Source organism: Heterodontus francisci, unplaced genomic scaffold (assembly GCF_036365525.1).
Source record: "Heterodontus francisci isolate sHetFra1 unplaced genomic scaffold, sHetFra1.hap1 HAP1_SCAFFOLD_51_2, whole genome shotgun sequence".
Classification (NCBI taxonomy): Eukaryota; Metazoa; Chordata; class Chondrichthyes; order Heterodontiformes; family Heterodontidae; genus Heterodontus; species Heterodontus francisci.
This window is the reverse complement of record NW_027141369.1, coordinates 4,360,744-4,375,761: the sequence shown is the minus strand read 5'-3', so window position 1 is coordinate 4,375,761 and position 15,018 is coordinate 4,360,744. Positions and strand designations below refer to the sequence as shown.

Here is a 15,018-nt window from a genome sequence, read left to right as displayed (position 1 = left end):
CAGGATATCACACACATACATGATGGATATGCTCTCCAAAATGGGGTTTGGGGAGGGAATCTGCAATTGGATCAAACTGCTCTGCACAAACATCAGTAGTGCAGTCCAAAAAATTGGGTGGGAATCAGAAAGTTTCTAATCAAATCTGGAGTCAGACAGGGCTGTCCTCTTTCCCCTGCCTTGTGTGTTTGCTGTATCGAACCCTTTGCTGAGTCTATTTGGAAGGATGCGGGCATAAGAGGGGTGACAATCCCAGGCAGTGGAGTCACTCAGGTCAAAGCCTCCCTGTACATGGATGATGTTGCAGTATTCTGATCGGATCCGCTGTCCATTCACAGACTGATGAGCATCTGTGACCAGTTCGAACTGGATTCGAGAGCCAATGTTAACCATGGCAAAAGCGAGGCCATGTTCCTTGGAAACTGGGCTCACCGATCCTTTGTCCCCTTCACTGTCAGGTCAGACTACCTGAAGGTGCTGGGGATATGGTTTGTTAGGGCCGGGACGTGCACCAAAACATGGGAGGAGCGAGTAGCCAGGGTACAACATAAACTGAGCAAGTGGGAGCAGCGATCTCTCTCTATTATGGGTAAGAACCTGGTCATCAGGTGCAAGGTGCTCACGTTGTTGCTGATAGTGGCACAGGTCTGGCCCATACCCCACTCCTGTGCTGTGGCGATCACCCGAGCCATTTCCCGCTTTATCTGAAGACGCAAAATGGACCGGGTCTGGAGGGACACGATGTTCAAACCTCTGGATAAAGGCGAAAAAATGTCCTCAACGTCGCCCTCAACCTGATGGCTGCCTTAGTATGTGGCTGCATCAAGCTGTGCGTAGAGCCCCAGTATGCAAACACCAACTGTCACTATGTGCTGAGGTTCTATCTGACCCCGGTGTTGCGAAGGATGGATCTGGTGACATTGCCATGGAATGCTCCATCCAGTTGGACTGTGCGTTCGTGGTAATGTTTGTGTGGTAAACACCTTTGACCACCAATCCATCAGGCAGTGGTCTGCACGGAATGTCCTCAAGTATATTTTTGGAAAAGAAAAGTCTGGAAGAGGAAAGACCGGCGGGAAAGCTCGGTCCAAGGCCAAGTCTCGCTCCTCCCGGGCTGGACTGCAGTTCCCGGTGGGCCGTGTTCACAGGCTCCTGAGAAAGGGCAACTATGCTGAGCGTGTGGGGGCCGGAGCCCCGGTCTATCTGGCTGCTGTGCTGGAGTATCTGACCGCTGAAATCCTCGAGTTGGCCAGTAACGCGGCCCAGGACAACAGGAAGACCCGCAACATCCTCAGACACCTACAGCTGGCTGTCCAGAATGACGAGGAGCTCACCAAGCTGCTGGGAGGGGTGACCATCACTCAGGGCTGGGTATTGCCTAATATCTAGGGCATTCTGCTGCCCAAGAAAACCAGCGCTCCGGGCTCCAAAACCAAGGCAATCTGCCAGGATTTTATCAAATACCCAAAGGTTCTTTTCAGAGCCACCCACAGTATCATTCTTGTAAATCTCCTCTGTACTCTCTCCACAGCAATTATGTCCTTTCTGTAATGTGATGACCAGAACTGTACGCAATACTCCAGCTGTGGCCAAACCACCGTTTTAAACAGTTCTCGCATCACATCCCTGCTTTTGCCGACCAAGAAAGGAAAGCATTCCATATGCCTTCTTCACCACTCTATCTACCTATCCTGTCACTTTCAGGGACCTGTGGACATGCACTCCAAAGTCTCTCACTTCTTCTACCCATCTCAATATCTTCCCGTTTATTGTGTATTCCCTTGCTTTGTTTGCCCTCCCCAAATGCATTACCTCACACTTCTCCAGATTGAATTCCATTTGCCACTTTTCCGCCCACTCAATTAATCCATTCATATCATTCTGAAGTCAACAGCCATCCTCCTCACTATCAATTACACGGCCAATTTTTGTGTCATCAGCAAATTTCCCAATCATGCCTCCCACATTTAATTCCAAATAGTTATTATTTTTTTTTGAAGAGATACAGCACTGAAACAGGCCCTTCGGCCCACCGAGTCTGTGCCGACCATCAACCATCCGTGTTATACTAATCCTACACTAATTCCATATTCCTACCACATCCCCACCTGTCCCTCTATTTCCCTACCTAGGGACAATTTATAACGGCCAATTAACCTATCAACCAGCAAGTCTTTGGCATGTGGGAGGAAACTGGAGCACCCAGAGGAAACCCACACAGACACAGGGAGAACTTGCATACTCCACACAGGCAGTACCCAGAATTGAACCCGGGTCGCTGGAGCTGTGAGGCTGCGGTGCTAACCGCTGCGCCACTGTGCTGCCCGTGTGGTAATATACACCACAAACAGCAAGGGACCCAACACTGAGCCCTGTGGAACGCCACTGAAAACTGCTTTCCATTCGCAAAAACATCCGTTGACTACTATCCTTTGTTTCCTGTCACTGAGTCAATTTTGGATCCAACCTGCCACATTCCCCTATATCCCATGGGCTTTCATTTTATTGACCAGACTGCCATGTCGGACCTTATCAAATGCCTTACTAAAATCCATGTAAACCACATCCACCGCACTATCCTCATCAATGTTCCTTGTTACTTCCTCAAAAAACTCAATAAAGTTAGTGAGACATGACCTTCCCTTAACAAATCCATGCTGACTATCCCTGATTAATCCATGTCTTTCCAAGTGGTAGTTTATCCTGTCCCTCAGAATTGATTCGAATAATTTACCCACCACCGAGGTCAGACTTACCACATCCTTTTAAAACAATAGTACAACGTTCGCAGACCTCCAATCCTCCGGCACCTCCCCCATATCCAGTGAGAATTTGAAGATGATCCTCAGCGCATCCACTATTTACTCCCTGGCTTCCTTTAACAACCTCAGATGCAAACCATCTGGCCCTGGTGATTTATTCATTTTCAAGGATGTCAGACCCTCTAGTACTTCCACTCTCATTATGCTTATCGTATCTAATATTTCACACTCCTCTTCTTTTACTACAATGTCTGCATCATCCCTCTCCTTTGTGAAGGCAGAGACAAAAAACTAATTAAGAACCCCGCCCACATCTTCTGGATCCACACAGAAGTTCCCTTGTACATCTCTGATAAGCCATACCCTTTCCTTAGTTATCCTCTCGCTCTTCATGGACTGATAAAACATCCTTGGGTTTCATTCAAGTAGTTGTATCCAGTCCACATCCACCAAATCACCTCTCAGTTTTGTAAAATTTGCCTTCCCCCAATTTAGAACTTTTACTTTTCGAGCTGCCCTGCCATTACGTAGCTTTACAAACTCATTATTGCTCGTGTAATAAGTGTAATAAGTAGAATAATTTACCAGTTACTCACCGATCAGCTTCTTCCCCTGTACCATGGAGGCTGAAAAGGCAGAAGAGACCAAAGAGCACCTCCTTCCCCCAGTCAGTGAAGTCCCTCACACATCAACTCACAGCTTTACACTCTGTCCAAACAGCACTTTCTAATTAGTAATTATTCATAAATTACACTAACTAAAACATTAGTAACCTGACCAATTACAAGGTAGCTATTTGAGGGTTTTTAAACAAAGAGCTTTTTTCCCTATCCCAAAGGCTCTTTTCAGATCCACCCACAGTATCTGAAAGGGCTGATTACTGTCTGAAGTCTGCTGTACCCACACCTCTGTCTATCCCTCTTCATCTAGAACAATCAGCGTCATCTTCCATTCCTTTCACCATCATGTGTTTAACTCGCTTCTCCTTATAGACAGTCAGATATCAATGTAATAATGAAATGATCTGTGTCAGTGCTGGCCATTTCCCTGTCCTCATTTCAGACCCCACTCTGGACACTTGTTTCCCATTCCAGGGCCTTCTTGTATTAATATTCAGCACCACCTGTCAGTCAGAAACTTGTCTCAATGAACCGATCCTTTTACTGAACTTCCAACTGCTGCTGCCTATTTCTCGAGGGAAAGAGCTGCTCACTGTGTAAGGATGTGAGGGGAATGTAACCAGGCTGCTGGTGAGACGGTCCCGTCTTCTCAATCAAAAGCCTTTTATTTTACTACAGTGATTCCCAGATTCCCAGCTGGTCTGTTGAGCATTTTGTTTTCACAGAAATATCTTGTTAAATACAAATCTGATTCTAACATGTCAGTAACAGGACAGAATGGTAACCTTTTAAAAGGATGAAGCAACTATTTCAGTGTCTTCTCACTGTCCCCCTGAAGCCTGTGTGAAGGGGAATTACCAATAGTCTGTAATTTATTACTTCCACACCGAGTTTGAGTTATTTGTCGCGTGAAAGATTGCTGAACGGAGTCTTTTACTGTCAGTTACGGATGAGAAGTTGACAAAAATTGGCAAAATAAAGCTGTTCATAAAGTAGCACCATCAATTTGAGTCGGTAAAAGCAAAATTGTGCTTTAAAAGTTTATTTAAACCGCTACGGGAAAATAGATTTTTATGTACTTTTCCAGTCGATCACTTCTTTTACGCAGTGAAATTGGCAGCTTTCACAAATTCAAATATTCTGCCAGGTTGACAGGTTCAACCAATGATTTTTTGTATTTTGTGCTTCGAGATTCTCTGATTGAATCATTCAAGTAAGCTAATGGCTGTGTGGCCTAATGGATAAGGCGTCTGAATTCGGTGTATTTTATGATGTTATCAGAAGATTGCAGGTTCGAGTCCTGCCATGGTCATTTTGACCCAAAGGGATTTGGGGATTGAGTCGGGAACTGAACAGATTGGAAACCCGACATGGACTTAATGGGGCGAATGGCCTTCTCATGTGCTGTCACTGACTTTATGAGAAGAGGGTGACCAATCAGAAGTGGGCTGGGGTGACAGCGGGTTCAAACTGCAGGAATTCCAGGTCCCTGAATGACTGAGCTGAAACTGATCAGTTTCACTGCAGGAAACACCGTCTCGGGGGAAATAACATCACAAATAATACCATTTGACTAATTATTCAATTATAAAACAATGGGCAGATGTGAAGGTGTGATGTTACTTTTCACTGTGAGGGGAGAATCCACCATCTGGATAAATCAGCAACTTTATAACATCGTCTGTACGTTTAGAAAAGAAACGATGAAAACTCTCCCCATAACCCTGGTGCGCTGGAAAGGCTCGATTCAGAGATTGGAATCTAACGAGAGCACAACATAAATCATTAACTGATATTTCCGGCATAAAACACACCCCAGCTCCCGTTCCCATGTCACTGCTGTCCCGATGAGGCGGTGGGTGACTCTGAAAAGAGACTTTGTTTTGTGTTTCTGCAGGAAAACCACAAAGCTCCTCCCAGGCAGTGAAACTCATCTTCCCAGACACTCCATACCAGATTGAAACAGAAAACACAAAGACAGTGAGAAAGTTCCAGAGAGTTACTGAGCATTAAAACAAATGAAATAAACCAATTCTAGAGAGATGTTGGTGCAGTTTTTTCAGAGCGATTGTGGGTGGCTCTTAAAAGAGCCGTTGTGTTTCGAGTGTTTTCACTGCACGGTGGAGTTTTACTTGGAGTTGATGTACTTGGTCACTCACTTTGTCCCTTCTCACATTCCGAGCGCTTTGTTGGGTGGAAATATTTATTCAGGCAGTTTCAACAGCTCAGAGCCGACATTGAGTCAGAAACCAGAAATGGGAGTATGGGACACAGACAAGGAATTTACGCTGGACCTTTAGAAATCTCACTGGTTATAGGCCTCAGTTAGAGCGTTGTGTCTAATTCCATGCTCCACACTTTAGCAGGAATGTCAAGGCCTCAGAGAGGGTGCAGAGGAGATTTACTGGAATGGTATCAGAAATGCAGGAATTCAGCTAATGTGGAAAGAATAGGGGTCTGGGGTGTGTGAAGCTGGGGTCCTTGTTCTTGGAGCAGAATGGCAGTTAATAGTTGTGTTCAACATTGTGAAGAGTTTTTATAAGAATAAAGAAGTTTGACTGCAATTAGACAGAGCCTTGGTGAGATCACACATTATGGGCGGCACAGTGGCGCAGTGGTTAGCACCGCAGCTTCACAGCTCCAGCAACCCGGGTTCAATTCTGGGTACTGCCTAGGTGGAGTTTGCAAGTTCTCCCTGTGTCTGTGTGGGTTTTCTCCAGGTGCTCCGGTTTTTTCCCACAAGCCAAAAGACTTGTTGGTAGGTAAATTGGCCATGATAAATTGTCCCTGGTTCAGGTAGGTGGGAGGGAAATATAGGGTCGGTGGGGATGTGGTAGGAATATGGGATTAGTGTAGGATTAGTATAAATGGGTGGTTGTTGGTCGGCGCTGACTCGGTGGGCCGAAGGGCCTTTTTCAGTGCTGTATGTCTCTGTGACTCTAGAGATGTGGATGATCGTTGGGTTTATCCAAGAGAGAGATCGATAGGTTTTTGGATACTAAGGGAATCAACGGATCTGTGCCAGTGTGGTAAGCTGGAGTTGATGTAGGAAATCTTATTGAATGGCAGAGCTATTTCGATGGGCCGAATGGCCCACTCCTATTTTTTTATGTTAAGTTCCATTCCTGTCAGGGAATATTTTATTTTCAAAAAGAGAAATACTGCACACACTGGAAATCTGAATAATAACAGAAGATTCTGGGAACACTCAGCAGTTCCAGCAGTATCTGTGGAGAGAGGAAGGGAGGAGCAATGTTTCAGGTCTATAGAAGGGTCACAGAACTGGACCATTAACCCGAGCTTCTCTTCTCCACAGTTGTTTCCGGACTGGCTGAGTGTTTTCAGTATTTTAGGCTTTTTCTTTCTGTATTTCATCCATTTCCCATTTGACTATTTGCTGTGAAACTTTCAGCGTTGTGCTCAATTCTTTGTGTCGTTGTGTTTTCTTTATTTGAAGTAATGTAAATAGTATCCTGAAATGAATTTGCCAAATGATTGGGCAAATTGTTACAACCAGTTTTTGAGCAAGTTCTCCACAAACACGGTGAAGGATTCCTTCACATTTGCGAAGACCATACAGGACTTGCATATCGATAGCAATGTCGTGTCCATGTGTTCATTTGACATTGCTAGCCTATTCACCAATGTACCACTTCAGGAAGTCATAGATATTTGCACTGCAGTGCTATATCATGGTGATCTAGACCCGTCACCATTGCGTGAATCCGTATTCATTGAACTTATGAACTCGGCAACTTGCACAGTTGGGTTCAGTTTTATTGACACCATGTATCGCTGGTGTTGCCATGGAATCCCCTCTAGGCACAGCTCTCACAAACATCTTTGTTGGATTCCATGACAAACCTGTTTTTAAGGGAATGACACCTAACCTCCGACCTCTTGCATATTTCCAATATGTAGATGATACGTTTGCTAAATTTGAATCCGCAGCTGCATGAAATAATTTCCTTGCACGTCTTCATGGGCTCCATCCTACACTCAAATTCACCTTTGGCATGGAGCTGTCAAATGAGCTCCCTTTCCTTGATGTACTAGTTGAGAAATCTGCTAAGGGGTTTTCTACCACGGTCTACCGCAAGCCTACCTTCACTGGTCAATACACGCGTTGGGATTATTACAGTTCCACGCGCTGTAAGATTTGTCTTATCGACAACCTCATAAATAGGGCTGAGCCATTTGCTCACCATGCAAGCTTGATGCTGAAATAGGGCGAATCAAAGACATCCTGCATTACAATGGCTACACTGATCAGATCATTTCTCACTGTATATCGCACAAACTTATAAACGGGCTGAAGCACGTCATTTTGAGCCCTGAAAAGTGCCCAGTCTCCCTCAAATTACCCTGGAAGGGTAATATATCCCCAGTATGTGAGTAACAGGTGAAGCGAGCTGTTTCCTGCTGTTACTATGCAGGAGCAACAAGTGTGGTGTTTGCCACTAACAGGATGCTGCTGTCAAGCAAAAGAGACGTCCTGCCTATCACACAAATAAGTAACGTGATATATGAATTTCAATATCAGTGTGATGCTAGGTTTCTAGACCGTACATCCCAAAACTGGGGGATTGTATCAAATAACATGTCCCTTCCGCTGTTCGCAATGGGCCCTACCCAACCAACCCGTGCTTGCAAAACTCAAAACACAGTATCCAACATGAGATGTGATTCCACAATAGGACAACATTTGCTAAATAATTCTCAGTGTGCTAAGAATTACACTGACAACCGATTTAAGACTGTCAGTAGGGCTTGCAGTGTGGTGCATTGGTGTGTCCTGTCAGCTGCATATATTAATACACAGGGCCCTGTTCTTTGCAGACAGAAAGAACATGCACACATGTTGTGCCAGTTTCAGCTAAACAAAATAAGTGACAGCCATTCACTGGCTCATTCCACAGGGCAATGCCTTGACCAATCAGAGTCAAGCTGCCTGGTTTAAATTTCAAACAAAGCTGGGCAGTTATCTGTCAGTTACCATAAACTGATGCATTCTGAATGGCAATGCCTCGACCAATCAGAGTTCACTTGCCAACCAATCAGCACTCTATTCTCATACAGAAGAAAGTTGTTGTTTTCCCTTAAATTGGTATTCCTGCGGATTGCCCTGCTGAGTGCAAGACGAAAACAACTGGCTTCCAAAGTTTGGACAACATGTCACTATTTTCACGAAATGATTACTTTTATTTTCAATATAAAAATATAAAGCAATATGAGTGTAACATTTACAGACAAATTCTATTACCTCACATTGCCTGATTCTTTCACACTGACAGACTATGTGAACTACTGTCCCGATTTTGCAGTTCTCACTTCCAGTCAGCAAATGTCAGCAATCTGTGATACAGTGCAGTTTACAGACCAGACCGTCAATCACAACATGCAATAATTGTTCAGCTTATGTTGGACTGGTGGGATTTAGAAATACTAAGAATTGAGATGAGCTGTTATTGTATTTAATTATTTGTTTCATGGGATGTGGACGTCGCCAGCCAGGCCAGCATTTATTGTCCATCCCTAATTGCCCATGAGAAGGTGGTGGTGAGCTTCCTTCTTGAACCATTGCAGTCCATGTGGGGTAGGTACACCCACAGTGCTATTAGGAAGGGAGTTCCAGGATTTTTACCCAGCTACAGTGAAGGAAGGAATGGCGATATAGTTCCAAGTCAGGATGATGTGTCGCTTGGAGGAGAACTTTCAGGTGGTTGTATTCCCATGCATCTGCTGCCCTTGTCCTTCTAGGCAGTAGAGGATATAGATTTGGAAGGTGCTGCCTGAGTAGCCTTGGTGCATTGTTGCAGTGCATCTTGTAGATGGTACACACTGCTGCCACTGTACGTCAGTGGTGAAGGGAGTGAATGTTGTGGACGGCGTGCCAATCAAGCGTGTTGCTTTGTCCTGGATGGTGTCGAGCTTCTTGAATGTTGTTGGAGCTGCACCCATCCAGGCAAGTGGATAGTATTCCATCACACTCCAGACTTGTGCCTTGTAAATGGTGGACAGGCTTGGGGAGTCAGGAGGTGAGTTACTCACCGCATGCTTCCTACCCTCTGACCAGCTCATGTAGTCACACTATTTATAAGGCTACTCCAGTTCAGTTTCTGGTCAATGGGAACCCCCAGGAAGTTGATAGTGGGGGATTCAGCGATCGTAATGCCGTTGAGTGTCAATGGGAGATCGTTAGATTCTCTCTTGTTCGAGATGGTCATTGCCTGGCACTTGTGTGGCGCGAATGTTACTTGCCACTTATCAGCCCAAGCCTGGATATTGTCCAGGTCTTGCTGCATTTCTACATGGACTGCTTCAGTATCTGAGGAGTCGCGAATGGTGCTAAATTTTGCAATCATCAGTGAACATCCCCACTTCTGGCCTTATGATTGAAGGAAGGTCACTGATGAAGTAGTGAAGAAGGTTGGGCCGAGGATACTACCCTGAGGAACTCCAGCAGTGATGTCCTGGAGCTGAGATGATTGACCTCCAACAATCACAACCATTTTCCTTTGTGCTAGGTACGATTCCAACCAGTGGAGAGTTTTCCTCTTGATTCCCATTGACTCCAGTTTTGCTCTGGCTCCTTGATGCCATACTCAGTCAAATGCTACCTTGATGTCAAGGGCAGACACTCTCACCTCACCTCTTGAGTTCAGCTCTTTTGTCCTTGTTTGAACCAAGGCTGTAATGAGGTCAGGAGCTGAATGGCCCTGGCGGAACCCAACTGAGCGTCACTGAACAGGTTATTGCAAAGCAAGTGCCACTTGATAGCACTGTCGATGACATCTTCCATCACTAAACTGATGATTGAGAGGAGAGTGATGCGGCAGCAATTGGCTGGGTTGGATTTGTCCTGCTTTTTGTGTACAGGACATACCTGGGCAATTTTACACATTGCCGAGTAGATGCCAGTGTTGTAGCTGTACTGGAACAGCTTGGCTAGGGGCGCGGCAAGTTCTGGAGCACAGGTCTTCAGTACTATTGCCGGAATATTGTCAGGGCCCATAGCCTTTGCTGTATCCAGTGCCTTCAGTCGTTTCTTGATATCACGTTGAGTGAATCGAATTGGCTGAAGACTGGCATCTGTGATGCTGGGGACTTCAGAAGGAGGCCGAGATGGATCATCAACCCAGCACTTCTGGCTGCAGATTGTTTCAAATTCTCCATCCTTATCTTTTGCACTGATGTGCTGGGCTCCCCCATCATTGAGGTTGGGGATATTTGTGGATCCACCTCCTCCTGTTGGTTGTGTAATTGTCCACCACCATTCATCATTGGATGTGGCAGGGTGTAGATCTGATCCGTTGGTTGTGGGATCACTTAGCCCTGTCTATTACATGCTGCTTCTGCTGTTTGGCATGAAAGTAGTCCTGGGCTGTAGCTTCATCAGGCTAATGCCTCATTTCAAGGTATGCCTTGTGCTACTCCTGGCATGCCCTCCTGCACTCTTCATTGAATTGGGGTTGGTCCCCAGCTTGTTGGTAATGTTAGAGTGGGGGAATATGCCGGGCCATGAGGTTATAGAATGTGGTTGACTACAATTCTGCTGCTGCTAATGGTCCACAGCACCTCATGGATGCCCAGTTATACATTGCTAGATCTGTTCAAAATCTATCCCATTTAGCACAGTGGTAGTGGCACACAACACGATAGAGGGTATCCTCAATGTGAAGACAGGACTTCATCTCCACAAGGACTGTGCAGTGGTCACTCCTGCCAATACTGTCATGGACAGATGCAACTGCGGCAGGCAGATTGGTGAGGATGAGGTCAAGTATGTTTTTCCCTCTTGTTAGTTCCCTCACCACCTACTGCAGACCCAATCGAGCAGCTTTGTCCGTTAGGACTCGGCCAGCATGGTCAGTAGTGGTGCTACCGAGCCACTCATGGTGATCGACATTGAAATCCCCCAGCCAGACTGCATTCTAGACCCTTGCCACCCTCAGAGCTCCCTCCAAGTGGTGTTCATCAGTCTCTCGCTGTCTCTTATAATAAAAACAAGAAATGCTGGAACCACTCAGCAGGCCTGGCAGCATCTGTGGAAAGAGAAGCAGAGTTAACGTTTCGGGTCACTGACCCGAAACGTTAACTCTTCGTTCCGATGAAGGGTCACTGACCCAAAACGTTAACTCTGCTTCTCTTTCCACAGATGCTGCCAGCCCTGCTGAGTGGTTCCAGCATTTCTTGTTTTTATTTCCGATTTCCAGCATCCGCAGTATTTTGCTTTTATTTCACTGTCTCTTGCTGGTTTGCTCAGTACCTTTTTCTGTCTGTTCATTTCTGGGTCCTGATGATATCTTCCTGGTTTTCTGTGTGTCTTTCTCTGTCTGTTCCTTTCTGGGTCCTGATAATGTCTTCCTGGTTTTCTGTGTGTCTTTCTCTGCCTGCCTCATTGTCGGTGCTGTTACTCTGTGTCCTTGTGTCATTGTGCAGTGAGGGTGAGTCCGTCAGCACGTGTGTTGCTGAGATTCTTGAGAAATCCGACTCCAATCCTATTTTTATAAAAACATTGGGGAAATGAACATATTTCACTAACAGGCAGCTAAAATTGAAAACAGCAGTTAGCAGAGTGGCGCAGCGGAAGTGTGCTGGGCCCATAACCCAGAGGTCGATGGATTGAAACCATTCTCTGCTATTTATGTTTGGTAGTAACACAAACAGTTCACTTTCACAACATCAAGTGGTTCCCCAAAATAACAAGATGCACTCGATTGCAATCAGCTTTTTCCTTCTAGTGAACACATCAATCAGTAACAAATCACTTGTGCTCACACGAAGACAAACTGCAAACACGGACCAGCCGAGTCTCTCCCACTTTGTCAACCCCTTCCTGCAGAGCCTCCTCTCCACCACCAGATGGTGATGTTGGCCACAATAAAACCAGGACAAATGGTCACAGTGAGGAGACGGTCAGGAACAGAAAATAAAACAATAACAGGGGAAACCTTTACACAACAACAGGGTACATCTTTACACAACAGAAAACATATTTACACAACAGGAAATACCGTTACACAACAGGGAGAACACAATCATACAAATGCCTTGTTTCTCCATCTCAGTTTCGTTGTCTGTCTCTCTCTCTCTGTTCCTCACTTTTGCTTCCTCACAGTCTATTAGTTTTCTGTGTGTTTTTTTCTCTGTCCCGTTGTCGATGGCGTTACTCAGCGTCCTTGTAACATTGAGTAGCCAAGCTGAGCCTCCCAACACCTGTGTTATAGAACATAGAACAGTACAGCACAGTACAGGCCCTTCGATCCACGATGTTGTGCCGAACCTTTAACCTACTCGAAGATCAAAACTACCTACATACCCTTCATTCTACTATCATCCATTTACCTATCCAAGAGACGCTTAAATGTCCCTAATGTATCTGCTTCTACTACCACCGCTGGCAGTGCATTCCACGCACCCACCACTCTATGTGTAAAGAACCGACCTCTGACATCTCCCCGAAACCTTCCTCCATCACCTTAAAATTATGCCCCCTGGTGATAGCCCTTTCCACCCTGGGAAAAAGTCTCTGGCTATCCACTCTATCTATGCCTCTCATCATCTTGTACCCCTCTATCAAGTCACCTCTCATCCTTCTTCGTTCCAATGGGAAAAGCCCTAGCACCCTCAACCTTTCTTCGTAAGACATGCCCTCCAGTCCAGGCAGCATCCTGATAAATCTCCTCTGCACCCTCTCTAAAGCTTCCACATCCTTCCTATAATGAGACGACCAGAACTGAACACAATATTCCAAGTGTGGTCTCACCAGGGCTTTATAGAGCTGCAGCATAACCTCGTGGCTCTTAAACTCAATCCCCCTGTTAATGAAAGCCAACACACCATACGCCTTCTTAACAACCCTATCAACTTGGGTGGAAACTTTGAGCGATCTTTGGACATGGACCCCAAGATCCCTCTGTTCCTCCACACTACCAAGAATCCTGTCTTTCAGCCTGTATTCTGCATTCAAATTCGACCTTCCAAAATGAATCACTTCACACTTTTCCAGGTTGAACTCCATCTGCCACTTCTCAGCCCAGCTCTGCATCCTGTCAATGTCCCGTTGCAACCTACAACAGCCTTCCACACTATCCACAACTCCAGCAACCTTCGTGTCATCGGCAAACTTGCTAACCCAGACTTCCACTTCCTCATCCAAGTCATTTATAAAAATCACAAAGAGCAGAGGTCCCAGAACAGATCCCTGCGGAACACCACTGGTCACCGAGCTCCAGGCTGAATACTTTCCATCTACTACCACCCTCTGTCTTCTATGGGCCAGCCAATTCTGTATCCAGACAGCCAACTTTCCCTGTATCCCATGCCTCCTTACTTTCTGAATGAGCCTACCATGGGGAACCTTATCAAACGCCTTGCTGAAATCCATATACACCACATCCACTGCTCTTCCTTCATCAATGTGTTTTGTCACATCTTCAAAGAATTCAATAAGGCTTGTGAGGCATGACCTGCTCCTCACAAAGCCATGCTGACTGTCTCTAATCAAACTATGCTTTTCCAACTAATCATAAATCCTGTCTCTCAGAATCCTCTCCAATAATTTGCCCACTACCGACATAAGACTGACTGGTCTATAATTCCCAGGGTTATCCCTATTCCCTTTCTTGAACAAGGGAATAACATTTGCCACCCTCCAATCATCTGGTACTACTCCAGTGGACAGTGAGGACGCAAAGATCATCGCCAAAGGCGCGGCAATCTCTTCCCTCGCTTCCCTTAATATCCTTGGGTATATCCCGTCTGGCCTCAGGGACTTATCTGTCCTCATGTCTTTCAAAATTTCCAGCACATCCTCCCTCTTAACATCAACCTGTTCGAGCATATCAGCCTGTTTCACGCTGTCCTCACAAACGACCAGGTCCCTCTCACTAGTGAATACTGAAGCAAAGTATTCATTTAGGACCTCCCCTACCTCCTCCGACTCTAGGCACAAGTTCCCTCCACTATCCCTGATCGGCCCTACCCTCACTCTGGCCATCCTCTTGTTCCTCACATAATTGGAGAACGCATTGGGATTTTCCTTAATCCGACCCGCCAAGACTTTTTCATGTCCCCTTCTAGCTCTCCTAAGTCCATTCTTCAGTTCCTTCCTGGCTACCTTGTAACCCTCTAGAGCCCTGTCTGATCCTTGCTTCCTCAACCTTAAGTAAGCTTCCTTCTTCCTCTTGACTAGCTGTTCCACATTTCTTGTCATCCAAGGTTCCTTCACCCTACCATCCCTTCCGTGCCTCATCAGGACAAACCTATCCAGCAGTCGCAGCAAGTGCTCCCGAAACAACCTCCACATTTCTGCCGTGCATTTCCCTGAGAACATCTGTTCCCAATTTATGCACCCCAGTTCCTGCATAATAGCATTGTAATTCCCCCTCCCCCAATTAAATATTTTCCCATCCCGTCTGCTCCTGTCCCTCTCCATGACTCTAGTAAAGGTCCGGGAGTTGTGATCACTATCACCAAAATGTTCTCCCGCCGAGAGATCTGCCACCTGGCCTGGTTCGTTGCCAAGCACCAAATCCAACATCGCCTCCCCTCTAGTCGGCTTATCCTTCGTGGAGCAGTTTCTGCGGAAAAACACCTTTGACCACCGGTCCATCGGGCAGTGGTCTGCACGG

At 45.9% G+C, this 15,018-nt stretch overlaps 1 protein-coding gene and 1 non-coding gene across 2 annotated transcripts in view; both read left to right on the top strand.

Annotated features, from left to right (window-relative positions):
• The first annotated feature begins 905 nt into the window (after window positions 1-905).
• LOC137363009 (late histone H2A.2.2-like) overlaps window positions 906-15,018 on the top strand; it is a 40,764-nt gene continuing 26,651 nt past the window's right edge. The window contains exon 1 of the mRNA XM_068027128.1: window positions 906-961. Within this exon, the coding sequence (XP_067883229.1) occupies window positions 906-961 (56 nt within the window). The remainder of the gene's footprint in view (window positions 962-15,018) is intronic.
• trnar-ucg (transfer RNA arginine (anticodon UCG)) lies at window positions 4,606-4,694 on the top strand. Its single transcript is given in 2 exon segments — window positions 4,606-4,642; window positions 4,659-4,694. It is a non-coding gene; the product is annotated as a tRNA-Arg (tRNA).